This window comes from Amblyomma americanum, chromosome 1 (assembly GCF_052857255.1).
Source record: "Amblyomma americanum isolate KBUSLIRL-KWMA chromosome 1, ASM5285725v1, whole genome shotgun sequence".
In the NCBI taxonomy this organism is placed as follows: Eukaryota; Metazoa; Arthropoda; class Arachnida; order Ixodida; family Ixodidae; genus Amblyomma; species Amblyomma americanum.
In genome coordinates, this window is record NC_135497.1 from 413,768,071 (window position 1) to 413,786,373 (window position 18,303).

General features: G+C 43.9%; 1 protein-coding gene across 1 annotated transcript; it reads left to right on the forward strand.

Annotated features, from left to right (window-relative positions):
• Window positions 1–207: 207 nt before the first annotated feature.
• Window positions 208–17,976, forward strand: LOC144124451 (uncharacterized). Its single transcript, XM_077657119.1, has 12 exons — window positions 208–345; window positions 1,261–1,359; window positions 4,425–4,517; window positions 5,073–5,195; window positions 9,985–10,077; window positions 10,580–10,633; window positions 11,809–11,864; window positions 12,825–12,887; window positions 15,665–15,689; window positions 16,303–16,326; window positions 17,099–17,214; window positions 17,956–17,976. Exons 2-12 carry the CDS (start codon window positions 1,317–1,319, stop codon window positions 17,974–17,976), a joined length of 711 nt encoding a protein of 236 aa, XP_077513245.1. The 5' UTR covers window positions 208–345; window positions 1,261–1,316.
• Window positions 17,977–18,303: the final 327 nt, after the last annotated feature.

The window sequence follows — 18,303 nt, forward strand, 5'->3', positions numbered from 1 at the left end:
TGAAGAACAGTGGCTGCAACAACTTCATGTTCAGTCTGCAGATTTACTTCTCGAGCTTCACTACCACTCTTAACAACAAACAATAGCATCACCTCCAGAGAGCCTACTAGCTTGCTCTGCATCTGCATGTAGCAGATGCCCCCCAAATGATGTGGCAATAAGAACAAAAGCTTCAACCACTTTACCAGTGGCAGAAGCAACTTAATTTGCACCTTTTGCTGCTTGACTGTATGCAGTGGTAACCCTGCAATAATTCTGTTCTTCTGTTAGCAGAAGTGGTACCTGTCGCTGAGGAGGCCAATTTTGATGTGCTGCGAGATTCGCAGGGAAACGAAGCATTACTCGGTAAGACGACTGCTTTTCAGTAATGTGTGCAGTCCTTTAACCCATCTGCTTGAACACGCAATGAGCCAAGTCTGAAGTAAACTTGGTCTAATGAACTTAGCCTTCTGAAGCTTAGCTTACTCAACAAAACGTGCATTGCACTTGTCAGTTGTTCTGTGTTAGAAAAAGGCAGTGTTGCAGCATTGCTTATTTTGTGTTCACCGCTGCTGCTGCATGGTGTGCAATTCTTCGTTATTGCTTCTTAGATCCTAGGAGCCTAGAGTGTTCAATCCTATATTTCCTCAAAATGTTTTGCTTCCTGTGAACACCTTTGTCATTATGGAGCAAAGCTGCACTTTAATTTGTGTGAAAATGTCAAGACTGGCAGGGATGCACTTGTGCAGCAGAGGCCTTCATATCCAATCCAAATTCATGCTTTCAAGACATTAAGCATAAATGGCACGAACAACTAAATATGCATATGATGAAGTGTAATCTTGCTGTGTCCCCCTCCTGTTCATTTTGTGTTGTTTTCCTTTATTTATGTTTCATGTATTACAAGTACGAATTAGAACATGATATGACGTACAAACATCAGCTTAGGCGTAGCTGAAGTCCTTGCTCTTTTGGCTGCTGAGGCCATTCATTCACAAATTTTCCAGGTGTAACGAAAAGTGTACTGTTGGTATTTATGCTTAAGTGATCTTTGTTTTGGTCCTATAGCCTATAGACTTGCAGAAAAATTGAGGTTATTCTCACCTCTTGATGTCTAAGGGAGGTTGGTAACATTTGGCACCAGAACAATGGCTTGTCAAAGAGGAAATATTAAGATTATGTCATACCAAGTGACTAGCAAGGTGGTGAGCACTTTTGGTGGCTCCAGGCCCGTGCAGAAGCTACTCTCACCCCTTCACATAAATGTTTCTGGTCAATCAGTGGACACTGCCCCTGCCCCCGCCATTGCAAGCTTCCACCGACCAAGCGAAACGAGCATGGTGCCTGAGCAAGCAGTGGCCCTGGGCACGCCTGCGCACGGTGAGCCTCCTCGACTGCCGTGTGTTGCCACATGTGTGTGTCATATGGGCGGAATGATCCTTTATAAGACATGCTAGCCTGATTGATTATCTTTTTGTGAACATTACCAATGTTTTCTTGCACGTCAAGGTTGCTGCTTTGCTGGGAGAATTGCTAATGAAATATTACCCGATTTGAGTGGCCCCTCAAATGACATAGCATGTCAATCAGAAATGCTCTTATTACGTCGTCTCGAGTACAAGAATTCATGAGAAATCTCTGGCTAGTCGGAGATGCCGCTTCCGAAGGCTGGAAGTTCTGTTGCAAAGGTAAGAAAAAAGAAAAGAATGCCCTTTTTGAGCAGATGCTCCGTGACTTCACCACCAACTGAGGTGCTTTTAGCGAAAGTTTCCTTGCTCAAATGCATGTTGCGACTCTGCTGGCCCGAAAGACGCGGGTTCGATCTCGGCTGCGACGGTCGAATTTCGATGGAAGTGAAGTTCTAGAGGCCCGTGTACTGTGGAATGTAAGTGCACGTTAAAGAACCCCAGGTGGTCGAATTTTCCGGAACCCTTCACTATTGCTTCCCTCATAGCTGAGTCGCTTTGGGACGTTAAACACCTATAAACCAAACTAAACCGTTTTGAGCCCTACTGAGCGCGAGATGGATGGATGGATGGATGGATGGATGGATGGATAGGTGTGTGGGTGGGTGGGTGGGTGGGTGGGTGGATATGCATTTATTCAGATGACAAGGTCTAGGATACAGGGGCAAAAGGCAGATATGCTCTCCCTGGCGGGGCCCATGCACCCAGTTGCTAGCATGCAGCAAAGGAATCGGACATCGTACATATTGTTATATACAGAACGGACTGTTCTACAAAGGAAAGAACGAAGTGCACTTTTTTGCAAAGAAATATTAATACTGAGAAGAAATAATGTGATATAAAAATTTCACAGATAACAACAACAGCCACCTAAAACTTTTTGTATGCGCTGTGTTTTAATCATTCAGACAACTAAGGAGATAAGCTTTAGCATTTTGTTTGAAAGATTTCTGGGAGACACATTTCTTAATTTCTATTGCATGTCTATGTTTGTTGAGAACACTGGGGATTAAATATGAAAGCATCTGGGTTCCATAGCTGGTTTCTTCCTCGTCCCTTGTCTTTTTTTCCACGGTTTCAAGATGCACTCTATTAATAGTCACCAACTAGCCCGTCTCTCTCTATTATAATTGGGAATTCTGTAGTTGTCGTGCCTTAATTTGTAAGGCACGACATGCTTCATGCAGGCATGCTTCCGAGAGCTCATGCCACTGGTGTTGCTGTGTGTGACAGTGGCCTTCAAGTGACAGCCAGTACGGTGTCGAGTTTGGCGCAGCCTGAAACGGCCCTCAGTTGCTGGCATGATTTCTTGTGTGCATTCTGTCAATGGAGAAATAGCATACTGAGACTGTAGACAAGGCGTGTTAGGAGTTGGTGCTGTGCTACTTCGCGAATTTGTTGCCGCGTCTGCCTTGACCACAAAGTCGATGCATTCACAATGTCCGCAAACAGTCTGCAAGTCTTATTTCTAATATTATGTCTGAAGAGTGCATGCCTTGCAGCAGAGTTCAATTTCCGTACCTTGATGAAATCTTGAATGTGCATCATTGCCTGCTGGATTGGGTCGTGTATTCCTTGAGGTCCAGACTTGTGTATTAGTGTTTCACATAAATCCGTTGCTCATCTTCTACCAAACAAGGTTATGCAACATGAGAGGAAATGAAACATTGATATGTGTATGATTTCAAAAAGCACTGCAGATGACAGCTGCCTCACGCGGGGACAGTGTCACGATCGCAAGATGCCATCCAGTGCATAAACGGCGCTTTATCTGCCGAAGGTCGAGAAAGTACGCGGCTGCAGCACGGAAAGGAAACCTCCTTTGACTTGGCTTCACCAGCTATATCCAGCAGGAACCTGAGTGCATGATCATATAACAGGTGTTACATGGAAGACTAAGTAATTTAAAAATAGGCTTTTTGGATTAAAAATATGAATTTTGCAGCATAGTATTACCATTGTTGGAGGGCAACAGAAAACCAGTTAATTGTTTTAAGTAGTAAGCTGGTTAACTAAATTTTAATACTCAACTTTTTAACTATTAGAGTTAGGCGCCTAGTTATAATTAGAGATTTGTAGCCGGTGGTTACTAATAGCCATAGCAGCTTTTAGATTTTCAAAAACGCGGTTACCCTCGAAGCAGTGGCTCGACAAAATTTGGCTACATTTTTCCAAAATACATGCGCTTTTGAAAGCATGCAGGCAAAGCAACCTTTACAGTGCACGTAACTAGTCAAAGAAGCCAAATTTTGTCGAGCGAGAACACTGAGCGCGACCATGTTTTTGAAATTCTGAAAGCTGATGTGGCTATTACTAATGACCGGCTACAATCCTCTAATTGCAACTAAGTGCCTAACTGTAATAGTTGAAAGTTGATTATTAAAAATTAGTTAACCAGCCTACTACATAAAATGATTTGTTAAAATTCTCTGGTGTCCTCCAACGCAGGGAATACCATGCCGCAAAAGCCATATTTTTAACCCAAAGAGCCTATTTTTGAAAATTACTTTGTCTTGCCTGTAACACCTGGTATGTACTCATGTTAAGTACGTGAGGCTTGATGTACATATTTGCACAAGAACAGATGTATGCAAGACATAAATTGATTAGTCTAGTCTTAGTATTTCCCTTTAGGGTGACTTTAAATGATCTTTAATTGAACCTGTGGCGGCGGTGACCACTTTTATTGCTTGTCACACGAAGGATATCTCTGATAGCCACATGTGTTCTGCTCATGCTCTGGAGGTTTCCTTTTTGTGCCTGCTGAAGCAGTGGCTCTGCAGCCCTGGAGTTGCAGAAAAAGAGATCATTCTCACTTCCGAAGATTTTTGATTTTTGGCAACGTCTGACAGTGGCCTGTCAAAGAACATATATTAAAAGGTCATAGCACATGCCTTGCAAAGTTGTGAGCAGCTTTCGTGGCTACAGACCTTGCAAGAGCTACTCTCACCCCCTGCAAATATGTTTCTGTTCAATTAGTTGACGCTGCCACTAATATAGTGAGCTGCCACCTGCCAGTGGAGACGAGCCTGGTGATGAATGAAGCCATGGCTTGGGACACACCTGCACATGGTGAGCCTACTTAACTGCCGTATGCTGCCACATTTGTGCTTAGCCCTTCTGTTTAATACGTGCACTGCATGATGCTTTTGCAGCACTGGAAGCCTGGTTGGAAATTTCTAAGCACAGTGGTTGGCACCGAATTTAACATACTGTACTTGCTCATTAGCATACAGTGCCGTATGGCTGCAAATCAGAGCTATACGGCTTCCACAGACTCTTCGTAGTTGAAGAAAAATTCTTCGTGGTCCAGGTTTAAACCTGGGGCCAGGGCTGAATTTTTCTTCAGCTACAGGGTTTCAAAAAATGCTGTATAGCTTTCCATTCTTGCCATATGGCTGTGTTTGGGTTGATGCTAATTACTACCTTATTACAAATCTACGCCACCTTGGGTGATTCCCTTAAACATTGGACCATTAACAGCCTGTTGTTAAGTCAGGCTTGCTTGCAGTTAGCGGTGTGTAAGAGTAGAAAGGTAGGAATCAGCTGCGTGTGTAAGGAAGTTTGGGGCATTTAATTAAGGTGACTATTCAGTGCCAAGCTCTCCGTGGCTTTGTGTTAATGCAGGTGCCCTTCTGATGCCTCTTCCTTACCCAACAGCCACAGCCACACTCACGATGAGCTGCCAGCAGACAGCAGCATCAAACTTGCCGGCTGTCCCTGCTACAGCTGTCAGTAGTCTTGCAAACGGTGAGCCTATTTGATTGTTGTGTGCCATGACACATATGTAGCATGTGCACTGAATGAAGGTGTGTTAGACGGAGTGACAGTGGAAGCTCAGTTGAGCACTGTGCGATAAACATAAAAGTGTGATAAAGATTATCATACGGCGCTTAAATCTGTTCGTTGCCATTTCTTCACCCACGATATACCATCAATGTTAAAGAATAACCCTCGTAAGTTCTGGCAGACGATCAACCCTCCGAATCATCCTGATATAACTTACCAATGCTGAAGGAGGCAGTTTTCCTGTGGCTGAATGCGCACAAGCTCTTAACTACGCATTCACTTCAGTCTTTACTCGAGAAGAAGTTTATTCAGTCCCTGCTACTACGAATCATTCTATTACCTTAATGTCTGAAATAGTTATTAGTGAGACTAGTATCTTATCTTTACTAAGGAAACTTAAAACGACTGTCAGCGTCTGATCACCTTGGTTTTATTAAGAAAATACAATAGCCGACGGGTAATTCGGACTCCAATAATTCGGACTTGTAGGAGGATATTTCAGACCTCGATGAGGCACCCACTATCAGTCACCCCACAGAAGCGCATACATATTTGCGATGGATATTTCGGACTTCAAAAGTCCGAAAGTTCAATTTTTCGGACTAATTTCAATCGCCTGCAGGACGAAATCGGCCATCTTATCGGCTTTTCGCCGGCGCAAAAGGCGCCATCTTGGATTGAGGTGGATTTGCGCTGCAGTTGGATTGGCTTGACATACTTTCGGCGCCTTTGCGTTGTGCCTCCATCGAAACGCGGCCACTGTGGTTTGGTTCCAACCCGGGTACTCCTGATCAGTAGTCGAGCGCCCTAACTACTGAGCCACCGCGGCGGGTCTCACGTTCGCCATTTGCCGTTTCGTCACTTGGGTTTCTCTGACCGCGTCGACTGAGTGGCGCTCAGTCATCACGAAGTTACATTCGTTTGCCGTTTTATGATTGCGTCCGGTGGTTCCGCCGCTTTTAACGAAAAGTGCCTTATCTTTGCGTGTTTGACAAGCTGTGTGGTGCACACTTGTGTTGTGGATAACATGGTCCCGCCGGGCCCGTCAAAGAAGCGTGGGAAGTATTCCAACTGATTGCGGTGACCTTGCTGTCTAGCGTGTACAGTGAAAGCACAACTTTGGCGCAAATACAGGCGCAAATCGTCGCCAGCAAGAGAAATTTTCGGCAACGTAAAATTAGTGACATTTTAAAGCCGATTTCATCTCTATAAAGTGAGTTTTTTGTACTTCACGGATATTTCGGACTGTTCGATTATTCGGACCATTTTTCGGGTCCCTTCGAGTCCGAAAAATCGGTCGGCGACTGTACTCAAGAACTCATCTGAAGATATCCATCGGATCTTGTCCGCTATTTTTTCTCAATCCCTTTCAACTGGTTTGGCTCCACATGACTGGTGCCTAGCTAAGGTTGTGGCTATTTTCAAGTCCGGTGATCGTTCTTTACCACACAATTATCGACCAATTTCATTAACTAGCACGAATTCTAAACTCACAGAACACGTGATTCATTCGCATGTTTTTAACTTTTTTGAACACCACAACATCATCTTTAAATACCAACATGGCTTCCGTAAAGGGTACTCGTGCAAAACGCAACTTGCTGGTTCCATCCACGAACTTCATTCATCTGTTGATGCTGGAATTCAAGTAGTCTCCATATTTCTTGATTTTTCCAAAGCTTTCGACAGGGTACCTCATAACTGGTTATTAACCAAATTAACACTTCTTAATATTCACCCTCTTGTTATTGCATGGGTTAAAGATTTTTTTTTGTTCCAGGTTTCAGTTTACCAGTGCCAATAGCCATAATTCGTCTCTCAGCCAAGTACATTCTGGCGTCCCACAAGGAAGAGTGCATGGCCCCTTGATGTTTTTAATATTTAATAACGATTTACCTAACTCCATTTCTACCCAACTGCTTTTTGCCGACGATTGTGTAATTTATCGCAAAATTTATACTAACGAAGACTGCCTAGCCTTACAATCCGACCTCGAGACAGTAACAGCGTGGTGCTCTACTTGACTTATGCAACTTAACCTTTTCAAAATAAAATTTGTGTCTTCTACTTACCGAATGTATCGATTTCAAACAGCGTATTCTTTAAATAAAACTCCAGACGAGTTGGTAATCAGATATAAATACCTCGGTCTTCACGTTCATTCAGACACCACATTAACCTTATTCTTGCATCTGCTAATCGGTCACTAGGCCTCTTAAAACACAACTTAAAGCATGCTCCCTCTCACTTCCGATTACGTGCTTACACCACTCTTATTCGACCTAAAATTGAATATGCTTCGGCTATTTGGGACTCTCTTCAAGCATATTTAATAAATAACATCGAATCATTGCAGAATCGCGCAGCTTGTTTCATCTACTCTGACTATTCACGTCATTCCAGCATCACAGCCTTGAAGAAACGCGCTGATCTGCAAGATCTTTATCTCCGTCGTAAAGTTGCACGCTTATCTCTTTTTCATAAACTGATCATCACTCAACGCTTCATAATAACTTTTTTTCTTTGCCTTCCTCCATTTTTGACCGCCGTGACCATCCGTTTAAAGTTAAACGCTTGTCATGCCGTACATCTAACCATGCACATTCATTCATTCATTCCACGCACTATAACCAAAAGGAACGCTCTTCCTTCAGATGTTGCTACCACCACTGATCTGGAGAAATGTTATAAACTAATATCTGCAACTACTTCTGCGTAACATCTTTTAGTACATTGTTAACTTACCAGTGCGTTAGGTTTTTCTCTTTTATTTCTGTTATTGATATTTCTCGTTGTTTTATTTTCATGCCGTTGTGGATATAATTGTATAACTTCTATTAAATTTACTCTGTTAATGTTTCTGTTTCTTGCTATTTATGTTTTAATGTTTCATTATGTCGTTTTTTATTTTTATTCCAAGGATCCATATGCTTTTATCTGTTTTTGTTTGTAGTTCCTTGAATTCTTGGATAATTTATTTATTTTGATTACTTGCCTGTGCCACCCTCCCATGTAATACCCTCAAATTGAGGGCATTTAGGGGTATTTTGTATAAACAAGTAAATAAATGTGTATATTGAGTGGAGTGAGTCGCACAAGGCTTAACGCACTTTTGCTATATCAAGGAAAAGTTAGTGGATTATTCTTTTTTTTCTTGCTGGCAATTCCTGTATTTATACGATTGTAAGTCAACTGGAATGTATGTCGACCCCCTTCGATTGCATGTCAGCAAGAATACTGAGGTCGCTTAAGCTTCGCTTTTACTATCTATCCGGCTGCTGTCGGCTGCCGCGCATGGGCACATTCCAAAACAAAAATGTATTAGTTACTGTACTACTCGTCCACACTTGTGCCATCGTCCTCACTAGCACTGCCGTCGTGATTGCTGCTGCGGTCCCACAGCACGTTGTTCTAACGTCTAGAAAAATCACGCATTTCGCTAACAACCACACCATGATGTTAGTGGAAGAGCTGAAAATTTTGCCTCGATGCTCCCGCCACACCTGTATCGCCCGTTCCGAGATGTCGAACGCGCGGCCTCGCGCGTATTTATTCATTTCTTAGGCGTAAAGAATGACAGTCATCTTGAATGCAGCCGCGAACGAGCACTGGACGCTTATCGGACTCAGAGCACAAATAGTGATCGACGAAATACTGCATTATAAACTTGTGAAACGTGGGCGGCAGTCATTAGATGCATGAGAACGAAAGAGAAACTACACGTGAGCGGCGTCGGCTTTTCCGTTAGCTACCGACGCTCCCCGGCACCGCTGTCGTTCCGAGTGGCGGTGCCGCCACTATTGGAACAGTGGCCCTTCCAACTGTCAACACTCCCTTGAGCATTGAGTGCACAGTTTAAAAGAAGAAAAACTTGGAGGATGTTTGAGCTTTTCCTTTAATAGTAGAACGCGATAGCGCATTGTGCTGCCTCCGCTATCTGCAGCCACATGTGGAGAGGGGTGTCCTGGTTTGCTGCTTATCAACAGCCGCCACCTACTGCCGTGCACAAAGACGGGGTGCCAGTTCTACGCATTGACATAGCAGCTGCTCTAGGCCAGCATCAAGAGGAATGCGATGGAGCAGCGCAGCAAAAATTAAACCATGCTGTAGTATCCCTATTATCTTGTTTGTCGCCTTTATTTATGGTGTCATGCTTTGGTTTTGATTCTAAGCCGACCCCCCCCCCCCCCACTTTAGATTTTCAAATAAAAAAAAATTGGCTGTGGTTTAGCTCTGGTTAAACCTTGAGTGACGCGATAGCTACAGCTGGCCGAGTGGAACTTGCTCAGTTGAATTGGAAAGTCAGTCTTTCGCCGCTCCGTTTTGCCGAGTGTTCCTTCTTCATCTTCGGCCCCCTTGACCCGGAACATTCGCAAAGCTGTTTCAGCTTGATTTCACCGGTGCGTCGCGCCGCTGACAGCAGCAGCTGCTTCACACCACGTCATCAGCCACGGTGCCGCCAGCAGCTGCTCCGCATCACGTAACCAGCCAGGTGATTGTGGAGGCGCCGCCACGGTCACGTGCTGCCGCCACCCTGAAGGCTCTAAAAGCTACCGTTATGTGGTTATCGCTACAAAATAGGTTGACTTACAATTGTGTAAATACGGTAGTTCGGTGTGTAGGTGGGGGGATCATTTATTTGCACATGTGTGGGAACAGGTGTTTGTGTTAGGCGACTTTTGGATCAGCGGTAATCTTTCCTTGGTATCTTGCTACAATAAGTGCTACTCAATCATTCCTTTTCATACAGTGGCCACAGCCACACCCATGGCAAGCTGTGGAATTTCAGCGGCCTCAGATCTGCTGGTCAACCCAGCGATGGTTGTAGGCACCCCTGCAGATGGTAAGCCCTTTGACTATTGTTTTGCCAACACATGTTTGTGTGCATGTTGTATGAACTAATTCTGAACAAAGGATCCACAGAAGCTTTATTGTGTACGGCCACAAATGCATTGCAAGCCAAGTTATTGGCCCCATGTTTGATGCATTTCACCAGGGTTTGAGAATCATGAACACATTTTAAAACCCCCATCACAAGAAAATCCAGCAGCTTTAGTGAGTGTGTGCACTTACACGTCGTACAGTAAATCACTTCGACGTTTGTGGATTTAGTGTTTGTCTAATCAGTTGGAAGGTACACCTCTGTTTCATTTCTCAGTGCGCAACATGTGTTAAGGTTGAACGGCTCACGATGACACACTAATGTTTTCGCCTTCAGCATATGAGCAGTCTTGGGCCCCCTGAATTGTTTTACAGGTTCTGCAAACGTAGACAATGAGCTAGACCTCAGACTGTCGCTGCTTCTAAAGTTCTCATGGGTGTACTTTTGTTTGTTTGTTTTTCAGCCCAACAGCTAGGAAGGGCTGCAACAAAAAAGCCTGCTGCTCTTGTTTCTAAAAGTACGTTTTCATATCATTTGTATTGGATGATGCGCCAGGTACAGATCACCTTGAGTGCCTGAATGAATTCTCGGTTTCAGTAGCTGAATCCTGCATGTAGCATTTAGCGGCAGTAGTCTTGTTGTTAATGCTGCCTCTCTCTGCGGGCAGCAGGCTTTCTCCTTCCACTTGAGATGCTTTTGCTCAGCTTGCTCTAATTTTCCTTGTAGCCCTGTGGCCTTCATTGGCACTCATGTAAAGTTTTAGTGCTGGATTTTTTATAATAGGGAAATCGGCTGCACAGGACAGTAATTTGAAGTGTCTTTAGAATGCTCGGAGCATGTAGCTACACAAGGTAAAGAGATAAGCTCAGAATAGCCTTGAGTGCACCTCTCAGTAAATGGGTATTCCATGTAACTATGGCAGTTTTAAGCGCGTCTGACTGCATAAGTTGTGAAAAGCTTGGCACTGAAAACTATTAACTATGACGATGTGGTCAGAAAGGCCTGCAAAGATGCTAAATCAGGAATTATTTTACGTCAGAAATGATGTATTGTGTACTGTTAAGTATTTTTAATACAAAGGCTGCAAGGAACTTGGCAGGTGGGAGGAAGCTGTGGTATATGCATGCTAGGAGTAGCAAGAAAAAACTTAGATTTGCAGGTGGGAATATTCAGAGAGTTATGAAATCTTTTCATACAGATGCAAAAATAATGTGATTACAAGATCCTGAATGAGACTTTACATAGTGCACTTAGTGCACTGTAGAATTTTTGAGCTGTGAGGCAGGGTGTGGGTTACTGACAATGGTGAGATGTTGCCTAGATTTGGAAAGGAGGCAGTAAAAAGGAGCACTCCAATGTACCCTATTTGAAAGGTAGTGTATCGCTTTAACAAAGGAAGGTGAATATTAGTTTTAGCCATGTAATCCCATGGAAAGGTACCAAGGCAGGATACATATTAAGAACGGATCTTGTTAAGGAACAAGAAATCTTGTCTTAAACCATTCAGAATTGGCGATCAGAGTTATAAATTGCTGGCATCATAAAAGCAACACAAGTAAGCATAATACGGAGGAGCGGCCATGAGAGGACTGTTGATGACTTTCATGTATGGGGCTTGTACTGTTTGCTTGTTTGGTTGCTGTAAAATACCTGGTATAAAGCATTAATTGAATCAACCACTCTTTTCCCCAGCTCTTGGAGTACTTGTAGTGGGAATCGGCTTCGGTACCCCGGGTGAAGATGGTCAGGTTAGTGTGCATATTTGCTGTTTGCCACATACTCCCATGTATAAGTATAATAAACATAAGTCAACCCCCGAACTTTTGTTGCATATAGCAGGAGAGGGGGTTGATCAGCTAAGCACGAATTTTGGTGCATGTAGTACAGTTGACCAAAAGCTCGGACTCATGATTTTTCAGACATGCTTCATTATTTGCACTGTTTCGCAGCACCAGGACATGGACCATAAAGCCAATATATAAGAGCACCTGAAATTTCGGATGCACCACAACTGACTGCCCAATTTTCTGACCTTTCTTACTCTCTGCCAATGCCCAAACTGTCATACAATTTGTACGGCAAAACCTCATTAATTTAAACTGCAGGAGAGACTGAGAACTTGATGAAATAAAATGAAATTAAAACTTAAAGGAAGTCTTATAAATTGTGAGACTGAAATTCTGCGAGTCAGCACATTGTGCCAGCATGTTTTTGAATTCATAGTGCTTTTGAACGTCGCCCGTCGCACAAACTTGAACAGTAGTCAGAGTTTGTGGAACTCATGTGTGCCTAGCTTTTCGTTCCGAATGCAGGAAGCGGTAGCAGGGAAGCTAATCGGAAGCGTATAGCTTCACGGTGGCTGCGAGTTCGGAAGAAAACGATGGTGCATTTCAAAGCGAGGTCAGTGCACCCACGGAAAAACACCGCAAACCTGACTTTTCTTGCTAAACCTGTAAACAACTTAGTTTCAATTACAGGCAAGACTCCTGTCATTATATGCAAACCACTGCAGAGTGCATATCATTGGATATGGTGCTGAGTTTGGCTATAATCACTAGATCTAATTATGATGGCAAAATCCGATTGTGCGCTTGCTTTGGCTGTTTGTTGGTTTTTATCATTTCACCATATTTTCGTACTTGTTCCGGGGCCTTTGTACTGTGGGTGCCCCGCAGTTTGCGCAGTGGCATGTTTGCTTTCGTGTCTAGACTGTTTCTACCTATGTGTTTGTCAGCGACATGCCCACGACAGGCAGCACAGCCAGGCCAAAGGTCAGTTCGATTCGCCTGCACTACGTGAACTAGTTCTCACGGTGCTGCACTTCGCCATTCATTTCAGCGGTGCAACAAGATGGCACTGTCTGTACGACGCCATTCGTTTCAAAAAAGTGTAGACCTGCAGGTCTAGCTCAGGACAGTTCAGGAAAACTGTGCACCTCTTCAGAGGTCGGTGCCAAAATGGTGCAGCCGCAACCCCCATGGAAGCAGACGACTGCTAGCGCTTTGTGATATACGGCGGAGATACTCAAATTATTCCACTCGTGGATGTGAACAGTGCCTCACATGGGCCCGCCGATTTATGGAACGTGATTGGCCACACGAGAAGGTGGCGACGGAGGTGGGGATGGCGGCCCATGCCGGCACCTTGCTTCTCTTGACGGACCCGCTACTGGCATCTTTCCTTTGTACTAATAAAGTTAAATTAGTACTCGAGGCCGGTTATGTTAACTAAAAAGTAAACACCTGCATGCAGCATGATGTACGTTGTTGCAACAATCGCTTAACATGAAAGTCGGCGCGCGCACACCACAGTCGTGTTCAGTAAAACAACACACGTGCGTTTTGCTGCTGCGAGGCTGCATCGAGGCTGATTCAGGGCAACACTTCATTGCAATGTGCTGTTAGAAAATTCTTCATGCGGTTCGCGATGTTGGCGGCCGTTGATACGGATACCACGCTGCTGGCTGCAATTTGGCGGCGTCACCAAGGCTAGCGAACGACCAGGCCTGCACTCGACTATTCATTTCGGAAGCAGCCAGTGCCAAGCTTCACTTGAACTGCTGGAACTGGCGTGGCACGCTCGCGGCACCGCCGCGGAACTTTACAAAACTGGTGCAGGGAGTGCAGGCGAATCGAACAAACCTCAAGCTTGTGAAGGCTGTCACCACCCGCCATCTGTACACATGACACGAAACAAAATTTGGTCGTGAGGACGTTGAGAATGTGCAGAAAACAAGTGACTGCTTTCTACGGCATATTTGCAATCAGTGATTTGTTTCAGTGAAATTTGATTTTTCGGACATTTTTGATGTTCTTACAGTCCGAAAAATCAGTTGACCATATTCTTGCATGGTAATGGTGAATGGCAAGGTGGGCTAGTTGGTACGAATTCATATGAAGATCTGACAGGGCACAAGACTAGATGAAGGAAGTGACAAACACAGCACTGAACTCTTGACTGAACTTTAATCAAGGTAATGCAGAGGAACAAATCATGTGAATTGTGCATGTCACAAGGCACCTGATAAGCAAATGACAGTGCATGTGCAGGCTAGCAATACAGCAAAACAGGCTAGCAACAGTGTTGCAGGCTGGCAAAACAATGAAGATTGCGAAAGGCCTCATGATTCCAATAGGCACCTGTAAAAAAAAGCTTAATTCTTTGCCTGAAGAGCCGGTAAAGCTTTGCTAAAGCAAGGTTGACTTGCCTTTTAGATATGATACGCTTTGAAGTGCTCATGTTGCACGCGATGCTTTGGCAGCACATTATTCTTAAAACAAGGAACATTGTTTTGATTGCTCACCTTGCACGCACAGTATGTTATGGTGTTGAACTAGTGGTTTGAAGGCCCATGTACTGTGCGATGTCAGTGGACGTTAATGAACACCAGGTAGTCGAAATTTCCGGAGCCCTTCACAATGGAGTCCCTCATAGCCTGAGTCACTTTGGGACGCTAAACCCCCATAAACCATAAGCCAAGCACTTGAAGGGCACTAATCGTCCCTTTCGAACTCCCAGTCCTTGCATCTAGCAGTGCACTGTGCAACTTTTAAAAGATCTTCCTTGTTTTATATATACCTCTGTGTTCTTTAAATATAGATGGCAACATGAGTTTGAGCATCTATAAGTGTATACCTTATTTAAAAAGCCAGTCAATCTTCTCAGCAAACCTTCACTGGCCGTTCACGTAAAAGAACTTAGTTTTTGTTTTTTTTTACAGGTTTTTCTTGCAATCATGAGGCCTTTTTGTTGCAGTCTTGTTATCCGTTTTGCTTGCTTGTAAATTTTGTGTGCACAGCATCTTTCCTTGCTCATGAGATGCTTTGTTACATGCACAATTGAGCCGTTGTGGTGGCTTAGTGCTTATCATGCTCGGCTGCTGACCCGAAAGAATTCGATTTGATCCCAGTTGCGGCTGTCGCATGTTTATGCAGGTGAAATACTAGAGGCTTGTGTACTGTGCAATGTCAGTGCGCATTGAAAAACCCAAGGTGGTCAAAATTTCCTGGAGCTGTCCACTACAGCGTTCCATATAGCCTAAATCGCTTTGGGACGTTAAAACCCTATAAACCATAAACCTGCACAATTGGTGTGCGATGTTTCTTCCTTTGTCTTACTTTGATTAAAGGTTGATAGTTCAGTGCTGTGTATGTCACTTTTGTTTGTACTGCCTTGTGGGCTGTAAGTTCTGTGGTAACCCAGCACTCGGTGCAGATTAGTATAGGCAAGCCAGTGGCGTGAATGTGGCATCTGCAACCAATCTATTAGTAGTATGAAGTGTACAGAGGGACTTTGAGTGTGGGTTTGGGTGTACGGCGAGTGTGCGTCAGCCTCTGTTACTTTTTGGGGGTTCTAGGGTGTGGGTGGTAGGGGGGGGGAGTATGTAGGGGCATGCTTTGTGAGTGGTGGCCATAGGGTAAGTGAAGAAAAATGGCTGCTGTGGGTGGGGTATGCATCTAAATGAGATAGGTGCATTTGAGGCATGGGAGTTTGACCACTTTCTAGCTGGTGAGTTGGGCATGTGGATGATTTGTCCCTTCTGGTGTAGGTTGAGGGCGTGGAGGCAAGGGGAGGTATGTTCTGTATAGGGTGCCTGTGTATGTATGGAAGCGTGAAGAGCAGTTGTAGTAATGCTTTTTATAAATTTAAGAGCCTTGCCTAGCTGCCTTGATTTTGCCTGCGGGTGGGGGCAGCAGTAATTGAGCAAGGTGCGTAGCCAACACTTCAGAAAGAATTACATTTGAAAATGTTGTGGTATTGATGTGGGGGCATGAAGGTTTGAATTGTTTTTGTAATCCAGTATGATATGAGTGTAGCTAGTGCTCAAAGTTATGCTTCCTGACGAAATGTGGAATATTTTTGATAGATAGTGTGATGACAGATTGAGGTAAGGTAGATCTAACTATGATTTTTAAAAAAAATTTACCTTGCGAATAACTCAAGCATTTTAATCCTCTGGCCTCGTTTCAACTCCCTCAAGAGCATTAGCAAGGTGAATGTAATGTGGATTGTTGAGTATTTTAAATGAAGCTATACGAGCAATCTAAGCCTGTAATTTTGGATATTTTATAGCATTCAACAGTACTTGTGGCTTCTCTAAAATTACATCAAACTAAGTACCAGTGGTGTTTGACCAAATGTTTATTTTGCCCTTTTCATTTTTGGTGTAATTTGAACCATTTGCAGGTGCAGCTCGGGAATGGTGTCCACGTGAGTGCAGAGGTGTGGGCGGCACTGATGATGCAGACCACAGACGCTGCATTTTGCAAGCGCCTCGCTGTTGCTTTGTGGAATGTAGAGGTGCTTGCAAAACGCAGCGTCTTTGGGAAGCAGAGCAATAAAGATATTGCAAAGGGCAAGACGATGCTGCATCCGCCTCTTTCACTTATGAAGTTGGTTGGAATGTCCTGTGAGTAGATGCAGCAGTCTGTTATGATTATCGTTGTTTTTGTTCCGCAGCTGTAGGATTACGAACATTCTAGACATAAAACATGCAGCACGAAAGTACAATCAGTGTCAATGACAAGCAGGAGTGCTGAGACCTGAGCAGCGAAACGATAAGATTTCAATCAAAATTGATGAGATAATAGTGCACTTTATTCCTACTTGTGTGGTATAAAGTGATGCGTAGAATTTTTATTTGACCTCGTCTATAAAATTTTTCTATTAGTTAAAATTTACATGATATTGTGTTCGCTTTTCATTTGTTCACTGGTGTACATAACATTATATATTAAAGCTCAATTTTGTGGCCTATTAGAGTGTAACAAATTTATCACAATTTAGCACTTTTGTTTCACATACATTTCTGGTCAGTATAAGTGCGAAATATAAACCTGTTCATTTTCTGTTGTGATGCAGCCACTATTGTTACTAAATATAGAAAGAGGCTAAATGCTGCCATTAATATTATGCACATAGGCCGGAATGTGTCTTCAGCATTGAGGTTTGTCATTTACTTCGTTTATTTTTTTCTGTTTAGCTGCCTTTGCTCACTTCCTCAAGGAGAAAGGGTGCACCGAGGAGGAGCTTGGAAAACGCCACAAGCAGCTTGTGCGATACTTGCACAAAAGTGTGGTGATCTGCGGCGCTAATGAGGTACGGTTCATACCAAGGGTTCTCCAACTGGCTTCTGCAGAACCCCTTGGCCTCCAGAGCTCCAGTGGTTCTCGTCAAGTACAACCGGTGCTCTATCCTGGTTTCCTCTCGTGTTGTCTGGTTTTGGCAGTTTCCAACCTTTATTATGTCCTTGGAGTGCTCTGTGGGGTTCCTCAAGCATCTATGCCAATGCATACCTCATCCACCGCCTTTTCTTTACGCACTTAATATTGGAGCTGGATATACTGCGACTACTTGTAGCCAACTTTTACTGTACAACCCAATCTTAATTGGCTTTATCCATCTTTTTGAAGACCTGTGCACCGCATACCCCTTTTGATTGCTTCTATGCGAGGCAGAAAGGAGTGAATACCAAGATACGGGGTGGCGGGGGTGTTCCTCAACCCATTTTAGAAACCACTAGGGTGAATTTAAGTATGCATCTTGTTGGAATGTAATGTTTTGCCTGGGGGTATGCAAGCAAGTTCATTTCTGTGTGCTTTAAATAATGCAAAATGGAAAGGTATTTTGGGCTTCGAAGCACTCGCAGTATTGATTTCTGGAGCAGCTCAAGTGATTTCTTTTTTTGAGCAACCGACGTTTCTGCTCCTTCAGGACTGACTGGATTTCGAAGAAGGGACGTGCTGCTTTTTAACCTACTTGCGAACTATGTTTGGGGGTTCATCGTGCGAGTCACTTGAGTCAGTGTCTATGTCCCCAAAAGACCAATCCTGTCCCCAGAGAGGGGCGACTGCCCTGTGAGATGAGTTGTGTGAACAGTGCCTCATCATGGGGCAGCGAGGGGCAGGCTTTGTGATGTAGTGCAGATCAGGCACATATGCTGGTGATTTACGTTTCAAAAAGTGTTTTGCAATTTGCTCTCAGTCATAGCTCCAAACATGGTTGCTATGCCGATGAAGCCTTTGAGGAAAATCCTCTGTTTTGCCGATGTAGCTGGCAGGAGAGTCAGCACAGGGTTTTTTGTAGACGATGCCGGATGGTCGTTCCTTTGGTGCATGGTGTTTCGAGTAAGGCATGAAGCGCTTAAGGGTTAGCAATATGTGACGAATCTGTATTCCTTGCTGAAGA